The 21325-nt window shown below is 56.6% G+C and overlaps 2 protein-coding genes across 4 annotated transcripts in view; both read right to left on the bottom strand.

The window, feature by feature from the left end:
- Positions 1-5246, bottom strand: part of GLCE (glucuronic acid epimerase) — a 42871-nt gene extending 37625 nt beyond the window's left edge. Inside the window, exon 1 of one of the 3 annotated variants that reach the window (XM_080625989.1) lies at positions 5184-5246. The gene's annotated coding sequence lies outside the window, so the exon portion shown is untranslated. Of the gene's footprint in view, positions 1-4798 lie in introns of all 3 variants that reach the window. The other 2 variants (XM_080625992.1, XM_080625990.1) reach the window with 2 other exon arrangements.
- Positions 5247-11918: 6672 nt separating this feature from the next.
- On the bottom strand, positions 11919-20795 carry LOC308225683 (NADPH oxidase 5-like; the record flags this gene model as incomplete). The annotated part of the gene is made up of 15 exons (XM_080626766.1): positions 11919-12050; positions 12308-12474; positions 12555-12654; positions 12834-12918; positions 13115-13239; positions 13521-13565; positions 14589-14731; positions 15498-15630; positions 16344-16526; positions 16632-16807; positions 17596-17749; positions 18241-18466; positions 19439-19649; positions 20021-20171; positions 20676-20795. 15 exons carry the CDS (start codon positions 20793-20795, stop codon positions 11919-11921), a joined length of 2151 nt encoding a protein of 716 aa, XP_080482892.1.
- Between the last annotated feature and the right edge of the window lie 530 nt (positions 20796-21325).

Raw genomic sequence — 21325 nt, 5'->3', positions numbered from 1 at the left:
AAAGCTCCAAAGTCTCCATCCAGGAAATACTGCACGGGAGCAACATGGGTATTCCCTGAACATCTTCATTTCCAAGACTGTGACTATGGACAACAATAAACCCCAACTCCTGAACCTATGGCCAAACCAACCCATTCTGTGACCAACAAGCTACCTGTTATCTAAAGCCTGTAAATCAGATCTTACACAGTGACACCAGCCAACTGACTCCCATACCACGGGACACCAGCTGATCTTTAACTCTCACAACACAAGCAATACAAATGAGGACAAACCAAAAGGTGCCATACTTGAGATAAGGCACTAATTAAAAGCTCATTGCCTTTGGAACAGGCAGCCAGCTTGCTTCAGAAGGATCTCATTACCATGCATTCCTCTGTCACCTCCAATATTTCCAATTCACTATTAACACTTAAAGCACGGCTCAGGAGCTACACAGGGTTCTCAGGTAAACTTGGTTAAACATTACCTAAAGCACTACAAAGTCTGTCTGTGCTGCCCCAGCTTTGAGCCATGCTTCACTCACATTAAAGGCAAGAGCCGAGGCTCACCTGTGGCTCAGTTGGCACCAAGATCAGCAGTGAGGAGGGATTTCTAAGCCAACAACCCACTTATCACACACAGAGGAGGTGCCACCTTCCAGCGCTGAAAAGACACCAACAAGGAGCAGGAAGCAAAAAGGATGCCAAGAGGAAAAGAGGTGAAGAAGCAGAAGCAAGAGCTGCGACTGTGGAGCACGGGGGCAAGGGGGAGTCAAGCAAACAGTGAGTGCTGAGAGGAAGCAAATTCCCCTTTCATTCCAGGAATGAAGTGAAACTCCAGTGAGGCTGCAGGAAAGCTAAAGGAGCATGACAGTTACTAGCACGAGGAAATACTTCCCAAATATAAGTGTTGATTTCCCAAATTTGCTTTAGAAGCATCCAAATTTTAGCATTAGGGAAAAAAAAGGAAAAACATCACAAAGTGGCGATATTGTAAAAGAGGAACATCTGACATTTGAGGTCTGAAGCACAAGGCTCAAATGATCTCAGCCTGGTTTGTGTTGGAGGGACCTTAAAGTTCCTCCAGTTCCAACCCCTGCCACGGGCAGGGACCCCTTCCACTGGAGCAGCTTGCTCCAAGCCCCTGTGTCCAACCTGGCCTTGAACACTGCCAGGGATGGGGCAGCCACAGCTTCTCTGGGCACCCTGGGCCAGCGCCTCAGCACCCTCACAGGGAAGAGCTTCTGCCTAAGAGCTCAGCTCAGTCTCCCCTCTGGCAGGTTCAAGCCATTCCCCTTGGCCTGTCCCTACAGGCCCTTGTCCCAAGCCCCTCTCCAGGTTTCCTGCAGCCCCTTTAGGCACTGGAGCTGCTCTCAGGTCTCCCCTTCAGGAGCCTTCTCTTCTCCAGGCTGCCCCAGCCCAGCTCTCTCAGCCTGGCTCCAGAGCAGAGCTGCTCCAGCCCTCGCAGCAGCTCCATGGCCTCCTCTGGCCTCGCTCCAACAGCTCCATGTCCCTCCTGCATTGGGGCCCCCAGAGCTGAAGCAGTTGATGAGTCAATTGCTTTGAAACCCAGCAGAAATTAGATCTTTAAGTTTTGACTGCGGCTCAGACATGAAAGCTGCTTCATTAAAACCATACCCAAACATGCAAGTAACCAGTTTAAGAAGCACCACAAGTAGCTGCCTTTTAATCTTCTGCCTCAATTAAATGCTCAGAGAACGAGAACAACTTTAGATGTAACCTCAGTGAAGTCCAACTTATTATTTCCCTTCTCTTAATGAAGGAGTAGAGGTCCTTAGAGAAGAAAGGAACAAAGAAGAAAAGCACCAAAGACCACGAGGCAAAGAGACCACGGTGTTCTGGTTATCGCCTCTTCATGCTACAATACCATAGGTGACCACTGCCAAACATTTTGGGTGGCTTTTGGGGTTTTGTCTGGTTTATTTTTACCCACGTTTACCTGTTCTTCTGTAGCAGTCACCTCCTGTTCACTGCTGCATGTGCCCTGCCTGGCGACTTGTGCTCTTCTCTCCTTTCCTGCTGGAGTAGCTCTATAGACTCAGCATTACAAATGGGAGCGCTATTGTTAAGGAATCAATTGGACAATGAAAGAGCTAAGGACACTTGTCTTACAGAAAATTACTGTCAAATGCTGCCAGACCCAGCTTTCCTTCTTTCTGGGCCAGCAGCCAGATACTAATCATTTCAGGGCCCTACTAATTCTTAACTGTAACACGCTGCGTGGTAGAAAAGAAAAGGGGCCACTTACTCCAAGCTGTGCTTCAGGAGACTTCCATTGATCATTAAAAAAGGGGACAGCCACCATCCCAAAGGCAGGCAGGGATGTTATCACCTCCTGAAAAGCAAAAGGACTTCCCCAGGCACCACCTGAAGGGCTCCGTGCCAGGATCTCCTTATTGAAACAAGTCCTTGTTCCTTCTTAGAGCACAGTGGCAAGAGCCGTTCCACATGCTGGGCAGATACAAGGAGGCATGGAAGCGATGCTGTGTCTCCATAGGAAGGGATTTGCTTCTATAAAAGGTGTACCTAGATAACCGAGGTGCCTCTGACCTCAGCTCTGTTTGCTGATCCCCGACTGGATCTGAAGGGGTAGCAGGTCACTGAAGGGAAAACAATGCCTTCAAGTAAACAGAGTGCAATAATCCACCCACATTTCACAACCATGCCAAAGAGCATCTCAGCAGGGCAAGAAGCCTCCACACATGCATTAAATATTGTTAAGGCTTGTTCCAACTGGCCAAGTTAGAAGCACGTGTCCTTAAAAGCCTTTCTTGCTTGGCCAGCTCTACCTAGCAGAACTATTAACTACTGGCAGCTCCTGTACCTCATTGAACAAACCAAAAGGCTCAAGTTCCTAAGTCAGAAGGATAAAACCACCCCAAAACTTCACACTTTTTGGGCTGTGCTCACCCTGAAGCCAACAAGCACCCTGTGGAAGAACTTGGTCACACTCCTGTACATACACTGACCCTCTTCCACTACCTGGAAGGTATTTGCCTTCAGAACATTAAAATCCTGCTTAAAGGCAGAATACATTAGGTAAAAGTTTGCATGATGATTCTACTGCCAAGCATCCTTCTGGTGCTTCTCCAAATGGGCAGAACAGCCCACGGAGGCTCAAACCTGTCTGCAACTACAGCATAAGCACATCTTGTGTTCTCCTAACTCTGTATGACAATAACGTGCCCCAAATCCCTTTCATTATGAGACATCTTCCACACTTCCATAGAATCATCATGGAATGGTTTGGGTTGGAAGGGACCTTAAAGCTCCTCCAGCTCCAACCCCTGCCACAGGCAGGGACCCCTTCCACTGGAGCAGCTTGCTCCAAGCCCCTGTGTCCAACCTGGCCTTGAACACTGCCAGGGATGGGGCAGCCACAGCTTCTCTGGGCACCCTGTGCCAGCGCCTCAGCACCCTCTCAGGGAAGAGCTTCTGCCTAAGAGCTCAGCTCAGTCTCCCCTCTGGCAGGTTCAAGCCATTCCCCTTGGCCTGTCCCTACAGGCCCTTGTAAAAGCACAAGGTTTCAGGCACAAGGTCCATAGCAGCTGATGTGCACGCTGTACTCTGACAGAAGCCACAGTACATACCCTGGAACACAGTGTCCTCATCATCCACGTGCTCACCGGTGCTCCTTGTAGCTCTCACAGGAACACATGGATGTTACTTCAGTTCCCCCTTCCCAGAGAGGGCATCGATCAGGGGTTCTCCCCCTCACACTGCTCAAGCGGGAGTGAATTCCAGAAGGCAAAACGAAGAGCATGAACAGGCCATGCCTCTTTGAATTAAGACCTATTAAAGGAGAGTAAGGCCAACTGTTCCTGTACTAAGGCACCTCCAGCACAAATCCCCCCCCACTGCAGCCTTCCTAACAAAGCTGATTTCATCTTGTGACACCTCCTGCTTGGAGCACGCAGAGATCCCTCACACAAACACGGTTAGAGGTGGCTGATACCTCACTGATCCCAGCAGCACCAACAGTTTGCTGCTAAAGAAGCAGTTTCAGGGCTTGGTTTGACAACGTCTACCTCACCTTAAGCTCCCAGGGAGAAACTAGAGTATGGAAACATCCCAAGTGGAGTTTAGCTTTACGGACACCTGATGAAGCAGCTCAGCCTTACTGAGGCTGACTCTGTGTTGGCTTTCTTACACCTTGGGACGGATACAGACACATGCAAAACACCTTGATGGAGCAGAGGAGCACCCACAAGAGCAGAGGAACAACCCAGTACCCAGCCAAGCTGCCCCAGCTGGTCCATACTGGGAGCCGACCCAACAACCTCCACCCTATCTTACTTTAAAGCTGATTAAACACAATTCCTTATCACCGCCCAAGTGCATTGGGATATCAGGCACCACCTCACCAGTGACACCCCCATCACGCTGCCGAGGCACACGAGGCGGCTCTGCCTCCAGCCACAGAACACTCCGGGGCTCACCAGTGCCGGAGGCCTCAATTACCGCAATTAACCCTCGGGAGCCCGGTTCTCCTTGACTGGAGGCTTCCCAAGCAGAACCCGGCTCTGGAGCCCCGCGGGTGGGAGCCCCGAACCCCGCAGCGCAGGCCGAGCACACCCAGGCACCGGCGGCGAGGGGTGAGGCCGGCCCCGGCTCCCCCCGCAGCGCTCCCCGGCAGCCCCAAACCACCGGAGGACACAGCCGAATCCCGAGGCCGCTCTCACCGAGAAGCGGGGAGGCGGGGGGCCCGGCGGGGGGCCCGGCGGGGGCTGGGGAAGGGCCCCCGGGGGGCAGCGGAGGGGCCGGGCCCGCGGGGCGCGGAGGAGGCCGGTTCCTACCTGCGGCCGGGCGCGGGCCTCTCTGGCGGCGGAACCCGAGCGCCGGGCAGGAGGGGGCGCACGGAGAGGCAACGCCGCGCCACGCCTTCCCGCCGCGCCGCCAATAGGAGCGCAGGGGGCGGCGCGAGACGGAGGCTGCAGCCAATAGGAGAGCAGGGGGCGTGGCTCGATGGATGCCGCTGCCAATGGAAGCGCGCGGTGCGCCGTGACAGCGGCGCCGGTGAGGCGGGGAGCGGCCGGCGGGAGGGGCGGCGGCACCGGGGACAGCGGCAGGGCCGCTCCCGCCCTGCCCTCTCCTCCCATCCACCGCTGCTCAGCCCTTGTGCCACCCGGACTCCGTTCCCCCGCAGCCACCGCCTCACCCCACCCACCGGAGCGCCCCTACCTGCGCGTTGCCGTAGACATGGGCGGCGGGGCCCACCGGGGAGCGGCAGCGCCGAGCGGCCGCGGCGGAGCCCCGGTACCGGGGGCGTGGTGCCGGTTATAGGGGGAGAGACGGGCCAGGCCCCGCCCCTACTTCCCGCGAGAACCGCGGCTGTGGGCGGGGCCTGCCGCCAGCCAATGGGATGCTGCGGGGTCGGGGGCGCTGCTGATTGGCTGCTCGGAGCCACGCCCCCTCGGCGGCGCGCACGTGGCGGGGGCGCGGGATGCTCGTGGAGTGGAATTAAGCAGCGTTCGAGGCTGCCGTTGCGCTGATTCTGTCTGGTTTTAACCCAAACTGAAGGTAATGACTCAATACGAGACCTCAGCGTGCTGACATCGCCCCCCAGTCCTCTGCGGTGGCACTGTAACCTGAGTGCCGCTGTTCTATGTGTCCTCAGGGGCACAAACCTCACTCTGCACAGGGACACGCGCCAAATTCCCCTTTTTTAGCCTTTTCCTGCGGTTTCTTTTCCCAGTGGGAACAGCCAGCCACGGGAATAGTGTCCCCAGGGAAGTGGTGACTCCCCAGCATTGGACACTGGTTCAGCTGGACAGGGTGCTGGGACATCCAGTCTAGGTCTTGCTGTGCCTGGAAAGGTTGGAGCAGGGGATCCTTGAGGTCCCTTCCAACCTGATGCTCCAAGATTTTGCAAAGCTGTTCTGCTTTGTGCCAGCAGCACTTGGCCATCCAAAGGCTGGCTCCTGCCCAGATGCACTTGCACAATCTGCTGCCTCTTGCAAAACCTCCTTTGCATGTCACAGCCTTGTCCTCTCTGCTCCTGCCCTGCTCCCCTTCCCCTGCTTCCACACTCTGGCTTTGCCATGAGCTCAGCCCCCAGCTCCAAACTGCCTTTGCCCAGCGCTGGTGCTGGGACAGCATGGGCTGGATCTCAGAGCAGGGACATGAAGCTGCTCAGTGCTGCAGGGGCTGGATCGACCCTCCCAGCCCAGTTTGGGTTCATGGATTCACCCAACATCATCCAACCCCAGCTGCCTCCAGGTCTTTTATACCCTACAGGCTTCCCATGCTAAACCCCAGGTCCCTAAAATCCAATGATGGATTTTTAGTTCTCTGATTTTAAAATAACCAAGTAAGAAGACACTGAGCGAGTGTCTTAATTACAGCATTATCTTCGTTACCCATTAGCAGACCCAGGAAGGGTGAGGACTCCGCACTGCCATGCCCCCTTCATCACCTCACCCTGTGGTTGCAAAGCAAGGTCCTTTGGTCTTACCTTCTCCAGGACAAGAAGAAGAGCCTCAGCACATGGGATGCAAGGTTTGGGAAGCAAACAGCAGTAGAAGGGGGTGCATGAAGCCCTTGACATGGTACTGGGGTGTACTTTAGGAGGCAAGAATAGGTATAAAAGGTGGATACTGACCTTTGGCTATGTTGCATGAGCTGCTGAGGGTCGGGCGCAGCAGGGACCTCTCAAATGCTGGGATTCTGATGGCTTTGCAAAGCAGGAATAGTAGTAAAGAATTTCTCTTTCAGCTGGGCCCAGGATTGTTTCCATAGCAATAAACACACGCACACCCCGCTCCTTTGTCACTTATTCCTTAGACTGATTTATCACACACCCTGGATATGGAATCACGGGGTAAAACACCAGAGCTCTGAAGTTAAGGAAAGGGTTTTCCTGCTGCTGGTGCTCCGGGTGTGCAGAGGGAGCGGGCGCCGGAGTCATCCACACTGAGAAGCTTCCATTGCAAAGGAGTTCAGCATCCCCGCGATGCTCCCACAGACTCAGAGGTGGGGCAGGACTCGTCTGTGCTTTCGTGGGAGAGGTTCCTCAAGTGCTGAGCAGGAGGGGGTGTTAAAGGGATAAAAATTGACAGGTTCCATCATTAAATGTAATAGTAAAGATAAAATATCCAGGTAAAACTTGGAGGCCCCTTTCTGCCCGCTCCATGCTGGTGTGATGGCACATCAGCTGTCCTGGCTTGCTCGGTGCTTTGGAATCTATCCAAAAGCAAACAGCATCCTCAACGTGCACTGTAAAGCAATACATCAGGTGCTGTTGTTCCGGCACAGGATAAGGGATGTGAGCAGAGGCTCCATCTACCCTAATGCATTTAAATAGAGCTTAAAAGATGCAGCTCACATGCTAGTGTGAAGCAATTTACATTGCAATTACTCTCTCATTCCAGATTAGCTGCTGGGCCCTGTCTGCTAAACCCTTCCTTTCCTCCAGCCCCGTACCCAGCTCAGTTATTCTGCACCGGGCTCTAAGCTGATGATTCATGTATTAATACGTGGTTATGAGATGCCTCCTTTCCCTCCGCTGCTGCTCCCTGTCTCTGGCAATGGAAGGAGGAAATGAATTCTTAAAACCTCAGGAACAAATAGTCCGTGTGTGGAGATCAATCCTGCTCCCACTGACGTCAATGGAAACATTTCCATCGGCTGCAGCGGTGGCAGGATTAGTCCCATCTATCGGATGATAGCTTGAGTTATAACCTCACCAACCCCCTTGGAATGAAGGGGGAAGCAGTATCTGTTCAAACAACTATTGGGCATTAAGTGGCTGTTGAAGATGTTGCTCTTTAGGGGGGGAAAACAACCACTGGTGCTGTGAGCAGGGGGTTGCCTGTGTTGTAAGGAGCATCCATGCCTGCACAGGGACCCCCAGCTCTGCTCATGGGGCTGGAGTGAGTCACTGCTCTTTAAGTAACCCCTCCACCTCCCCTGTGGAAAGGAGGGGATGGAGCAGGAAAAAGCACCTTGAACCCCACCCGCCCCATTGTGCCCCATGGACCATCCACCCCGCTGTAAATAACCAGGGCCAAGGCTGGAATCAGCCCCTCCAGCTGTGCCCAAGGAAGGGTCTAACATCTGGGCATCAGCAGCTGAGAGGACGGTGTCGTTGTCGCACTCAGTGCTCGTTGGGCCACCCCTGGAATACTGTGTCCAGTTCTAGCCCTGCTGTACAAAATAAGATGTGGATGGGGTGGAGAGGGCCCAGAGAAGGGCCACGAAGATGATCCAAGGAAGGAAAGGCTGAGAGAGCTGGGGCTGTCCAGCCTGGAGAAGAGAAGGCTCAGGGACACCTTATCCCAGTGTTCCAGTATCTAAAGGAGGCTACAAAGAAGATGGAGACTCCCTCTTTACATGGAGTCCCATGGAACAGACGAAGGGTGATGGGCACAAGTTACTGCTGGGGAGATTCCCACTGGACACAAGAGGAAAATGTTTCCCAATGGGAACACCCAGCCACTGGAATAACCTCCCCAGGGAAGAGGTGACTCCAGAGCATTGGACGCTGTTAAGGTTCAGCTGGACAGGGTACAGCTGGGACACCCAGTCTGGGTCATGCTGTGCCTGGAAAGGTTGGACCAGGTGGTCCTTGAGGTCACTCCCAACCTGGAATTCCAGGATCCCATGGTTTGCTGCTGCCTTAATACGCAGGATCCCCCATCCTCCTTGTTTCATGGTCCTACATCCCATGGCCCTTCCCCTGTCCCTCTCAGTCCCCATCTCCACCAGTCTGGGACCAGTCATGCTGGGGACAGTGGGAGCAGGTCCCATCCCCTCCCTGTACAGAGTTTCCCACCCAAATTCTCAGCTCTGGAGCATCTCCCTCCCTGTCCCACCAGCCAGAGGGAAGAAAAAGACCCAGAAATCACCGTTTCCCTAATGAGAAGCCACAAGCTAATGAGCTACCATCCAAGCAAAATATTAGGAGTCGCATAATAATTATATCAACGAAATCAACAACAATTTAACAGCAAAGGTTAATTACAGTGAGTTAACAACCTGATAGACAAACTGATGCTCCAACAGTTGGGCAGACTAATTGAAAGCTAATGTTGCTCCTAAATTGAATTTCAAATGAATTTTACATCCATAGTTCATTTTGCTAATTTCATTCCCTGGATCCTGTAATTTGTTGGCAGTGATTGATTACTTAAGTGAATAATATCTATGTACCAGGACCACTTAGTAATAGAATATGCCAAGTGGGATCATACTGATAATAAATACAGTTTCTTTAAGGTTTCCTGCTCTGTCTGGATTTTGGGGGAGCTGGGATGTGGTGCTGGAGGAGCAAAGGGCTTTGGGCAGTCATCAGCTCCTATTTTAGTGTCTCCTTTACATGACACTTTTCATCCCCTCCCAAATCCTCCTTTTCATTTATCCATGGATGAACTCTATGTATTGAGGGTTCATGAGGGAATACCTGCAGGTGATATTCCATGCAAGAGGTGCCTTCAACCAGCTCCCTCCAACCCGAAATCCAGCACCGAGCCCCAGCCCAGTATCCCAATGATACCCCAACACCCCTCCCAATGTTCCGAGGCCCAGCCCACACTGGGACCCCGTTGGCCGCTGCTGCCTCTCCTCGGTGGCTCTAGAGCATCCGTTGCTGCAAGATGAATGCAATTATATCTCAATCAAATTTTAATCCAGGGAATGATGCGCTTTGCATCCAACCAACAATCAGCTGTTGCTATGCTACAGCCCCAGTGTAATCACAGTAATGAAGCCAGCCAAGGGAAGGCATTAATCAGGAGGCAGATCATTACCCAGGCTCACCCCCTGCCTCCCCAGCTCCTGATGCGGAGCCTCCTGTTGCTTTAACACGAGAAACAACCCCAAACCAAAGCAGATCCTGGGATTCAGGGAGCAGCCCCTCTCTGGGTACCGCTTCCCACCCCAGCTGTGGCTTGGTTTGGCCACGGAGCCCAAGCTGCCCGTGCCCCACTGCTCCAGCACTGAAACCCCATGAGCAGCAGCAATTCCTCCCCCCCAATTCCACATCCTTTAATCGTTTATTCCTCAGATCCAAAGGAAACCTCTGATGAAGGAGATGTGCGGATGGAAGGGGAAGGGCTTCATCAATTTTTCATGCCTGTGGCTGGGATGTGAGCAGCTCAGGATTCATCCTGTCAGCACTGACCTTGATGCTGCCTCCATCATCTCTCCTTGGAGGTGCCCACCAGCGATGGGAAACACGCTGGGATGGGAGTGGGAGCAGGCAGCTGAATGCCTCTGAGATGCTTCATGCTCCAGGGCACCAAACCACCTCCTATAACGTGCCAGGACAGCAAATGCAAGTCCAAAACAGGAGGAGCACCCAAATTCCTCCCCACAAACCCTGTGCATGACTGGAACAGGCCACTCCACATCTCGATGTCCCCAAACACCAACACCTTCCTATAATGGGAAAGTAAAAGCAAAACCCACCCCACTCCCAACCCGCTTCCAAAGCATTCCAAAGCAAGGCTGCAGGATTCCCATCAGGGCAGCATTCCTGCATCTTAGGGGATTTGTGTGATTTCCCCCCAAATTCCTCTGCTTTGGGCCCGCTGGTGCCACGAGGCTCACAGCTAAATTCGCCTCTTTTGTTGGTGGGGTTTGAGCTGCTGCAGCCGGGGAGCGCTTCGGCCCCTGCGATCCAGCGGGATGCGGGATGTAAATGATTATCAGCAGACACATCATGATTCATTCTGCTTATAATTGCCTCGGAACGTGGGGAGAGCTGTAATTAACTCTTCTTTATGATCGAGAGGAGGGTGTTTTCCTCGGCCACGTGATGCCACCACGTACAGCCCCGGTTCTTCTCTGCAATGGGAGCGCATGGATTCATGCGCAGGAATGGGGTCAGTGCAGGAGCGCAGCATCCCTAAATCCCCATCGCTCCATGCACAGAGCGGGGGTTATTTCCCTGCAGGAGGCTGCAGCTGAACTGATTTTCCCTTGGACCTGGCAAACAGGACCTTGCATCATCCCCGGATTGAAACAACCCCTTTAATTACAGCGCATGGGCTGCTGTTGTGGTGATGCTGGTACAGAGGAGCCCTGGTCCATGCTGCAGAGGATCAGCCTATGGATCAGGGATCACATCCAGGTTCTGTCTCTTTAGCAAAGCCCCTGAGCAGGTTTGGCTCTGCATGAGCTTTTGCTCTCCCCATGGGTGACTTTGCCATGGGATGAGTGTCTCATCTACATTAATCTTTCCTTTCTATTACTTTTAATACCAAAGCATCAGCGTATGGCACGGGTGGCCCATAAGACACCCTGTAAACCAGCCTCATGTCACCATTTGATCTGAGCAGTGATGGGTCCCCGTGGGTCACACCAGCAACGCGTGGGGACATCCCTGCATCCCGTCAGCCATCCCGAGGCGGATGGGCTGTGCTGGGCACATCCACATAACCTGTTTTCTGGTGTAAAAAGAGGCAAAAGCGCTCTTGTGCTGCAGAGCAGGGCTGGGACAGGACAGGGGGTGCCCCATTATGGGGCTTAGCAGAAGGATGCTGGGTGCCCCGCTGGAAAGGGGCAGCCGGAGCTGCTGGGGCCGGGCTTGGGACCAGCGCAGCCCCGGTCAGCCGGCACGGCCCGGCCCCGGTTACCGAGGCTGCAGTGCCCTCCTGTGGGCATCCCACAGGGCTCCCCCGTCCCAGAGCCCCGCGAAGTGATGCAGGACCCCGTTCATCCCATCCCCGAGCCCTGCGAGGTGATGCAGGACCCTTGTCCCCCCATGGCTCCAGGACCCCATCCCACCCACCTCAAAGCCCCGTGGCCCACCCGAGCCCCTTTCTCTCCCTGCCCCCTGCTCCATGTGTGTCCCACCCTCCCCAGCTCGGAGCCAGCACCACCGGGAGCCACCCCAGGCAGCGAATAAGGATCCATCCGTGGAGCCCATCACGCCGCATCAGGCCTGGTGGTGCAGGCAGGGGACCAGGGCTGCTGCTAGAAATGCTCATTGAAGAAGAGGAAGCCGAAGCGCTCGCAGTGCACCCTGATGACCTTGGCAAGCGCTGGCGAGCCGCAGAAGAAGACCTGGACCTTGCCTCTGTTCTCCTCTGCCACCTTCCCAAACACCTGAGGGGCAGGCGAGAGGAGACGGTGGCAGAGCCAGCCAGGATGGCCGGACCCCTGCCTGCGTTGGGAGCTGCTGCCCGGCACAACCCCATGGCCCTGTGATGCTTCCCCATGGGAGGAAGAGGCTTCCCTGGGTCTGGATACCCCCGTGGTGCATCCTCCCGCTCCGAAACAGGGCTCTCCTGTGGTGTCCCCGCAGGAAGAGCGGGTTATGGGGACACGGCTCCCTTCCCACGGGTGATGCCGCCACCCCTCACCTTGCTCCAGTCGGGGCGGCCGGGCTGGGTTCTGGTGCGCAGCCCGGTGATGGAGTCCCTCTGCTCCTTGGCCGCCAGCAGGTCCAGCGCCATCTGCAGCCCGATGCCCTTCATGTCGTGCTTGCCCAGGGCCGCGGTCATGTACATGTGCATCTCCAGGAAGCGGCCTGCGTGTTCCCGGGGATGCTCACGCCTCCAGCCCCACACCGCGAGCACGGGGGCTGGGGTGTCCCTGCCTCCCGCTCACCTCCCGGCTCCTGCTCGGCCTGCTCCATTTCCAGCTTGGTCAGCAGGCTGACGAACCACTCAAAGTGCTTCTGGTCCCGGTTTATCCAGATGAAGTCAACCTGGAAGGACACAGCAGCTCCTCGTTCAGAGCTGGGCAGCAGCACAGGGATCACATCCAACCCAGACCTGCTGGACCGCAGGGATGCTCATGGGGTCTGCACCCTCAGGAGCCTGCAGCCCTCCTGCATCCATCCCCAGGGTACACCTTGGTCCCACATCCCCCTCCCTCATCTCCTACCTTCCTGAGTGTCATCTCCTCGTCCCGCAGGTCCTCACACCATGAATAGTGGCAGCTGGGGCAGCTCTGCTTTTGCCGGCGGTACCTGCATGGGCAGACACAGCCCTGCCTGCATCCCTCGGACCCCACGGGCCTTTGATGGAGGCCTTGAGCCCTTGTTCCTCACCAGCTCCGGTTCATGCCCATGGCCAACACGGTGTACATCACATCCTGTGCCTCCCAAAGCCACACCAGAGCTCCACCAGCACAGCCACAGCCTGAGCTGCTGCCCCAGCACCAACCTGTACATGATGCTCTGCAAAATGGAGGCGAAGGGGGTGATGCCGATGCCGGCGCCGATGAGCACAGCGTGCTCCGAGGTGAAGATCCTCCGGGTCGGGGTCCCATAGGGGCCATCGATGTAGCACTGGGAGAGATGAGGAACTCAGGGAGCACTCAGGCAGCCCATGGATGCTACAACTCTTAGGCTATGAGTAGGAGCAGGCTTATGGAACCCAGGGAGACTTTGGGGTCTTTTATGGGAGTGTTATGGGAGCAAAGGAAGAGGAGGATGAAGCCATCCAGTAGCGCAGGGTTTGGATCAGCCCCAGACGGGACCACTCATGCACACGGGCACACATGGGTCCCCCAGGGATGCTGAGAACAGCCCTCCTCACCAGAGCCAGGGAAGGACCGAGCATCCCTCACCTTGATGCTGCAGAGGCGATGGGGCTCCCCCAGCCCGGTGGAGACCTGCGAGGGGAAGAGAGCCGTGGCCATCTCCTCCTCACACAAACCCCTCCATGACAGCTAAAGCTAAAACCCTGCTTGTTCCTGGGGCTGGGTTTGGGGTGGGATTTTCCCAGCTGGGATAATCCAGGCTGCACACACGCTTCCAGCCGCATCCCTTGGGCAGAGCCAGGGCACTGCTCAAGCCTCTGGTGGCACATCCCAACATCCAGCAGCAGGAACCCATCAGCTCATGACATTATCTGGATCCTCCCTTCGAGTACTGATTCAAAGGTCAATTATCCCAATCCCCACACGGGCTGGGAAGGGAAGAATTGGTTCACAGCAGCGGGGGTGGCTGGAGCAGTGGGAGCAGGCGCAGGGAACCGCTGCTCACCAGGGGATAGGTAAAAGCATGAGGGTGACAGAGACACTCATTAAACCCGGTGCACACAGATGCTTTGTCTGCCAGGGCTGCTCCTCCAGCCCAGACACAATCAATATCCTGGGAAGTTTCCATGGCAGGGATAAGGGCCTCTAACGGGTGCCGATGGGAGATGTGCTCACCCCTGATGATGGGTCCTGCTCTCCTGGGGCAGCAGCACCAGTGGTTTTGTATGAGGTCAACTGAACAGCTCCATCCCCATCCATGGCCACGGAGCCCCTCTCCGAGCCAGCTCTGCTGCAGAGACCTTCCTGAATCCAAGCACAAAGGCATCACTGGCTGTGGTGCCTCATCCATCAGGGTCATACGGCTTCAATGGAGAGAGGGGGATGCAAAGTCATAGAATCAAGGAATGGTTTGGGTTGGAAGGGGCCTTAAAGCTCCTCCAGCTCCAATCCCTGCCAAGGGCAGGGACACCTTCTGCTAGAGCAGGGTGCTCCAAGCCCCTGTGTCCAACCTGGCCTTGATCCTCCAAGGCTGCACAAGCACCTTGCAGGGATGTGCACCATGAGTGCCCCCAGCCGCAGCTGAGCACTGGGGTGACCCCAGGGGGAGGCACTCAGCAGAGCATTGACCAAAAGCTGAGCCCTGCCCGCACCAACCTGTGCCCAGCACCGGGGTCTCCTCGCCCGCAGGCTCCTGCTGAGGGCTTTGGGCTCCAGGCTGAGCGATTCGGGCTGCTGGAAGTATTCATAGAGCTTGGTGGTCCACTGGCCCAAGGACCTGATGTGCAGCCAGAGGGTGTCTGCAGGGGGAAGCGGAGCAGTGGGCAGCATCCTGCGCATGGAACTGCCCTGCAGCCCTGGCACCGCGGCCGTGTGCTGCATAGGGCTGGCCCTGGGGACCCTGCAGCAGTCACAGAGTCATGGGACAGGTTTGGGTGGGAAGGAACCTTCAAGCTCATCCAGTTCCGACTTCTGCCTAAGAGCTCATCTCAGTCTCCCCTCTGGCAGGTTAAAGCCATTCCCCTTGGCCTGTCCCTACAGGCCCTTGTCCAAAGCCCCTCTCCAGGTTTCCTGTAGGCTCTCTTCGTGTATTGGAAGACTGTGCAGAACCAGGTGGCATCCCCACTAACATCCTTCACATTCAGTCCTCGTACCTTGCTTGAAATAACCCGGGTACCTGATTTTATACAGCACTTATGCACAGGCACAGGTGGAGGTAGGTGAGCTGAGGCATGCATGGACACACACCGCCCTGCTCCATAGTATGGACACCTCTTTGCAGGACCCTCAGAGGGGATCCAGCCACTCAGATGGGGCTTGTGTGATGGCAAATGTCACCCCAGTGATGGCAAACGTCACCCCAGTGATGGCAAACATTCATCTCAGGGATGGCAAACGTCACCCCAGTGATGGCAAACATTCATCTCAGGGATGGCAAACATTCATCTCAGGGATGGCAAACGTCACCCCAGTGATGGCAAACATTCATCTCAGGGATGGCAAACATTCATCTCAGTGATGCAGCACATCGCGGTGATGCTATGGGAGCGCAGGACCAGTGATCACCTTGCTGCTCGGGCGCGCTGCTGATGGTGAAGGGGTGCCACTCGTAGGAGGCGATGGCCGGGATGTTCAGGTAGATGTAGTCACCCGGCTTGTAGTGGAAGAACTGCGGCCTCTCGATCACGAGGTGAGTGACCTGCAGGGAACAGAGACCGGAAAACCAGGAGCATCCAGCGGGAACATCAGGCTGGTCAGTCACAACCAACGGTCCTTCTGCAGCACATGACCACCAGGGTCTGTGCCTCCCATGTTAAACAGTGGCCAGCATGAGAAGGGCAGATTTGACCTAAGGAAGGGGTTTATTCTCCTATCCCCTGCCCAGCTTTGCTATCAAACCAAAATCTCAGTTAGGGCTGACCTCAAACCATGATGTTTTAAGAGGAAATAAGAGTCGCAGCAGTTTGTGCCTTGCTTCCAGTCTTTCTGTGAGTTTAGACCTTCTTTTACTTGAAAAACAGGCAAAAACTCGAAATAACAAAAAATAGTGGCTTGAAAATGAAGAACCTGCTTCCACCTCTTGCTGCAAACATCCACCAACACACCCCGAAGCCACCCAAACCTACATCTCTTCCATACAAGCTATTCATTGCACCGCATCCCTCCAGCACGTGGCTGGGGAAGCACCCAACACATTGGGGCCATCACCCTCTTCCATGTCCCACTGTCCCTCCTTGTCCCCTGCACAGAATAACCACTGTGGTCAGTGGCAAAGTGCTTTTCTCCAAGCTATGGGATGCTTTGCGAACAGGAAAGGTGGTGGTGGGAACCGCAGCACCTGTATTCCCACTCACACACAGAGGGCCCTGGAAGGGAGGTGGGAATGGGATCACAGACCCCATGGGCACAGACCTTGGATGGGAGCAGGTTGACCTCCACGATGCGCAGCCCCCCTGCCCGCCGCCAGGCCAAGCCAAGCACCTTCTCCAGCACAAAGAGGCAGCCGGGAACCACGAACCACTTCCAGAAGTGGGGACCATGCAGGATGAGGAGGATCCAGATGGAGATGTAGGAGAGGTGGGTCCAGTAGAAGACCTGCGGTGAGCATCAATTGAGAGCAATGAATGGAGCCAAATGGTGCTTCACAGGGCATGGTGTGGTCCCTTATGGGGGTATTCACGGACCCGTGTCGGGACCCACCTCGAAGTGGCCGCTCCGTCGCACGCAGGGGCTGGAGAAGGCGGCCATGGTGAGCAGCAGTGCCTGGAGCACCAGCCCCGTCTGCGAGGCCGTGCCCCACAGGCCCCCCATGCCCGGCCGTGCCCGCAGCAGGTACTCGGTGAGGGCAGGGTGCCCGTCCTGCTGCGCCAGCCTGCCTGGGATGGGACATGGAGGTGGGATCTGAGGAGGGAGCTCTTCCCTGTGAGGGTGCTGAGGCGCTGGCCCAGGGTGCCCAGAGAAGCTGTGGCTGCCCCATCCCTGGCAGTGTTCAAGGCCAGGTTGGACACAGGGGCTTGGAGCAAGCTGCTCCAGTGGAAGGGGTCCCTGCCTGTGGCAGGGGTTGGAGCTGGAGGAGCTTTAAGGTCCCTTCCAACACAAACCAGGCTGGGATTGATTCTATTACATCCTCCCCTGGCTCTGCTGTGGGGTGGGGGGTCCGTGGGGCACAGACTCCACTCAGGAGCTGCGTGGGGATCGTGGGAGCCCGTCGCTGCCGGCCAGGATGCCACTAGATGGGGGTAACAGACAGTGCATGGACTGCACAGCACCGTGTGCCCTGGGGCTGCCAGCACCCAGCCTGCAGCCTCACAGCCCCCTATGATCTGTGCACCCCCCATAGGCCTGGCAGCTCCCTCCCTGCGACATCTGCACCCCCAGGACATGAGCACCCCCTCTATGGAGGATGTGCATCCCTCCTGGAACACACGCATCCCCTTCTCCAGGACATCTGCATCCCCCAGGGCATGAGCATCCCCCCGCATGGCTCAGTCCAGGCCCCTGCATCTTTCCACCAGCACCCTGTGGGTGATGCCCCTGCACCAAGGGGCTCTTCCTCAGCAGGACTGGGAGGGGGTCCCGCCGCAGGGCTCATGGGGCACACTGGGGGGGGTCTCACCCGAGGTCAGGCCATGTCCCCCCGCTATGCCCAGGGGCTGCTACTCACTGAAGTTGGCGATGTGGGCGCCTGTGTGAGCGGCTGCCAGCACCAGCACCACGTACCCCACGAGCTGGTGGAACAGGACATGCTGGTCCACTGGCAGCACCTTGGCCAGGGGGGTGGCTCGCAGCCAGGTCAGGCACCTCCGCAGCATCAGCACCTCCAGGCAGGAGAGGGGCAGTCAAGGATGGGAGAGGGACAATCAGGGATGCTGAGGGCCGTCAGGGATGGGAAAGGGACAGTAGGAGATGCTGGGGGACATTGGAGATGGGAGAGGGGCAATCAGGGATGCTGGGGGCTATCAGAGATGGGAGAGGGGCAATCAGGGATGCTGGGGGCTATCAGAAACGGGAGAGGGACAATCAGAGATGGGAGAGGAGCCATCAGGGATGCTGGGGACCCTTAGACTCTGGAGCCAGCTCCCTGTCACCCTCCCGTGGCGAGCACCCAGAGGCAGCAATCAAGGACCTACGTGCCCCTGGGTTCCTTTGTCCCAGAGAGCCTCCCTGACCCGTTATAACACGGTTACACAGAGAACAGCCGGGTCCCGCAGCTGCAGGAGCGCACGGGCTCCATTGCTGCCTCCAAAGCGGCTCTGGCTGTGACTCGCCCCGCTCAGCACCGCCCCGCACCCTGCGCGCCCGCACTCACAGCGAGCAGGGCGCAGTTGAAGTTGAGGCATTGCCCGCAGCCGCGGGCCAGCGCCAGGCTCCCTGCGTGGCGCGGCGCCGCCAGCGCGAACAGCACCAGGTTGAGGCCCGCGTAGCCGCAGGCGCAGCGCAGGTCCCCGCGGTGGTTGCGCCAGAACGCGCGGCGCAGGCAGCGCGGCCGCGGGAGGCGCTCGGCGGGAGGCGGTGGCTTCAGCCAGCTCGCGGCACTGGGGAGGGCACCGGCACTGATTGCGGGGGGAAAGGGAGCCCCGCATCCAGCCCCGCACCCAGCCCTGCATCATTCCTGCACCCAGTTCTACCCCCAGCATCGCATCATCCCTGCACCCACCTGTGCATCATCCCTGCACCCAGTTCTACCCCCAGCATCGCATCATCCCTGCACCCATCCATGCACCCATCCCTGCACCCAGTTCTACCCCCAGCATCGCATCATCCCTGCACCCAGTTCTACCCCCAGCATCGCATCATCCCTGCACCCATTCCTGCACCCATCCCTGCACCCAGTTCTACCCTCAGCATCACATCATCCCTGCACCCATCCATGCACCCATCCCTGCACCCAGTTCTACCCCCAGCATCGCATCATCCCTGCACCCAGTTCTACCCCCAGCATCGCATCATCCCTGCACCCAGTTCTACCCCCAGCATCGCATCATCCCTGCACCCATCCCTGCACCCATCCCTGCACCCATCCCTGCACCCATCTGTGCATCATCCCTGCACCCAGTTCTACCTCCAGCATCACATCGTTCCTCCACCCAAGCCCAGCATCCAGTGTGGCATCATCCCTGCACTCATCCATGTGTCCAAGCCCTGCACCACCCCCGCGTCCAAGCTCAGCACCAGTGTGGCACCATCCCTGCACCTATCCCTGCATCTGAGCACTGTACCAATGTCAACACCATCCTTGAACCCATTCCTGCATCCAAACCCTGCTCCAAGCTTGGCATCATCCCTGCACCCATCCCAACACCATCCTTGCACCCATCTCTGCACCCAGCTTAGCACCATAAGATGCCCCAGTTAGTCCCATTGGTACCTCATGGTCTGGGCACCCCATTAGACCCTTGATGAGAGCATAAACCCCACGCTTTTTCCTCCACTCGGGATGAAGAACGTGCTCACAAGGGAGCTCCCACCCCTGTGGGCTTGTCAGAGGGACCCAGCAGCACACGTACCTGATGGTCAGGTTCTCCATGACCTCCGGGAAACCCTCCAGCTCCTCCCTGAGCTCCTCGAAGGTGATGGAGCCGCTGTGGTCCTTGTCAGCGGCCTCGAAGAGGGCCAAGGTGAGGTCCGTGAGCCGCTCCTCGGGCAGGGCTATGGCGCTCTCCCGCAGGCACCACTGCAGCACCAGGCGCAGCTCATCGGGGTCGATGGAGCCGCTGCCTGCACGGGGTGAGCAGGGACCCAGGAATATCACAGAACCCTGAAACGCCTTCACCTTGTACCCTCAACCCATGAATTCCCAGGGTGCTCCAAGCCCCTGTGTCCAACCTGGCCTTGAGCACTGCCAGGGATGGGGCAGCCACAGCTTCTCTGGGCACCCTGGGCCAGCGCCTCAGCACCCTCACAGGGAAGAGCTTCTGCCTAAGAGCTCATCTCAGTCTCCCCTCTGGCAGGTTAAAGCCATTCCCCTTGCTCTGTCCCTCCAGGCCCTTGTCCCAAGCCCCTCTCCAGGTTTCCTGGAGCCCCTTTAGGCACTGGAGCTTATTTAATAATCATAAACCCCCAAGTTAACGTGGGTTTCACCATCTCACCATCCACATCATAAACCTGGAAGAGGAATCTCAGCTTGTCCATCTCACTCCCATGCACGAGCAGGCTCAGAGCTTTCAGCAGCTCCTCCAAGCTGATGGTCCCGCTCCCGTCCACATCGAACAGTGCAAAGAACCGCTCAGCAAAGAAGGACTGTGAGGAGAGAACAAACGCTCTCACAGGCAGTGGGATGCGCTTCACCGGCCCCATCCCAATGCTATAGACAAAGCTTTTGCCACCAGCAATGGTAATCGCATGGCAAAATCTGAAGGTCATGGGGAAGATCAAAAACAGGAGGAAGGGATGAAGGGGGTATTGGCACTGCAGCCAGAGGCACTGCCTGGGGAACACAGGGATGGATAGGGCAGCAGGGAGGGAATATATGGTGGGAATAGCCAAGCATGTTAAAAGCAGACTGTGAATATCCAATTGATTTTGCATTGCAGATGGTTAATCCAGGTTTTCCACTCCTGCTCACTGCAGAGTACCATAGGATCATAGAATGGTTTGTGTTGGAAGGGACCTTGAAGCTCATCCAGCTCCAACCCTTGCCACGGGCAGGGACCCCTTCCACTGGAGCAGCTTGCTCCAAGCCCCTGTGTCCAACCTGGCCTTGAGCACTGCCAGGGATGGGGCAGCCCCATTGGGAGCCCTCACCTCCTTCACCTGCAGCGCGGTTTTGAACCCCTCCAGGTCGATCTCCTTGTCCTGCCCCGCGATGCTCCCGAACTGCTTCCTCACCCACCGCAGCCACTCAGCATCCTCAGCCGCGCTCATGGTCAGGGCCCTGTGGGAGGATGCGGTACAGGAGCAGCCCCGCACAGCTCCCTGGTCCTGCTCTGCCCTGCAGGGCTGTGCAGCTGATGGACAGAAGGGAGGAATAAGCCCCTAAAAACACACATGCAGCTGCCCATACAGCAGGATGAGCAGAGCTCACACAACCCGTGAGCAGAGCAGCCGTGGGGCTCACAGCCCACCCCAAAGGGGCTGTGCAGGCAGGAAGGTTTCTGCTTTGCTCCCTGGCTGCCCTGCACAGTCTCATTTACTCATCCATTATCTTAACCCGGTCCACGGCGTGCTTGCCCCGTGCCTCCTTTACACAACGGAGCAGTATTGCACAGCCCAACACGAGCTTGTGCTCAGCAAGGCTGAACTTCTTGTTCCACCCATCCCTTAATCCCAGGATTTCCCTAACTTTTGAGAGCTCCGTCTTACAGACTCAACCGTTCCCAGACCCCTTCAGCTCCCAGTGACAGGGAGGTGCTGCTCCTCCATGCAGCTGGGATGAAAGGAGGCGGCAGCAGCAA

The sequence above is a fragment of the Psittacula echo genome (assembly GCF_963264785.1).
Source record: "Psittacula echo genome assembly, chromosome: 10".
NCBI classification, from domain to species: Eukaryota; Metazoa; Chordata; class Aves; order Psittaciformes; family Psittacidae; genus Psittacula; species Psittacula echo.
The sequence above is the reverse complement of the archived record's forward strand: the minus strand, read 5'-3'. Positions and strand labels throughout refer to the sequence as shown.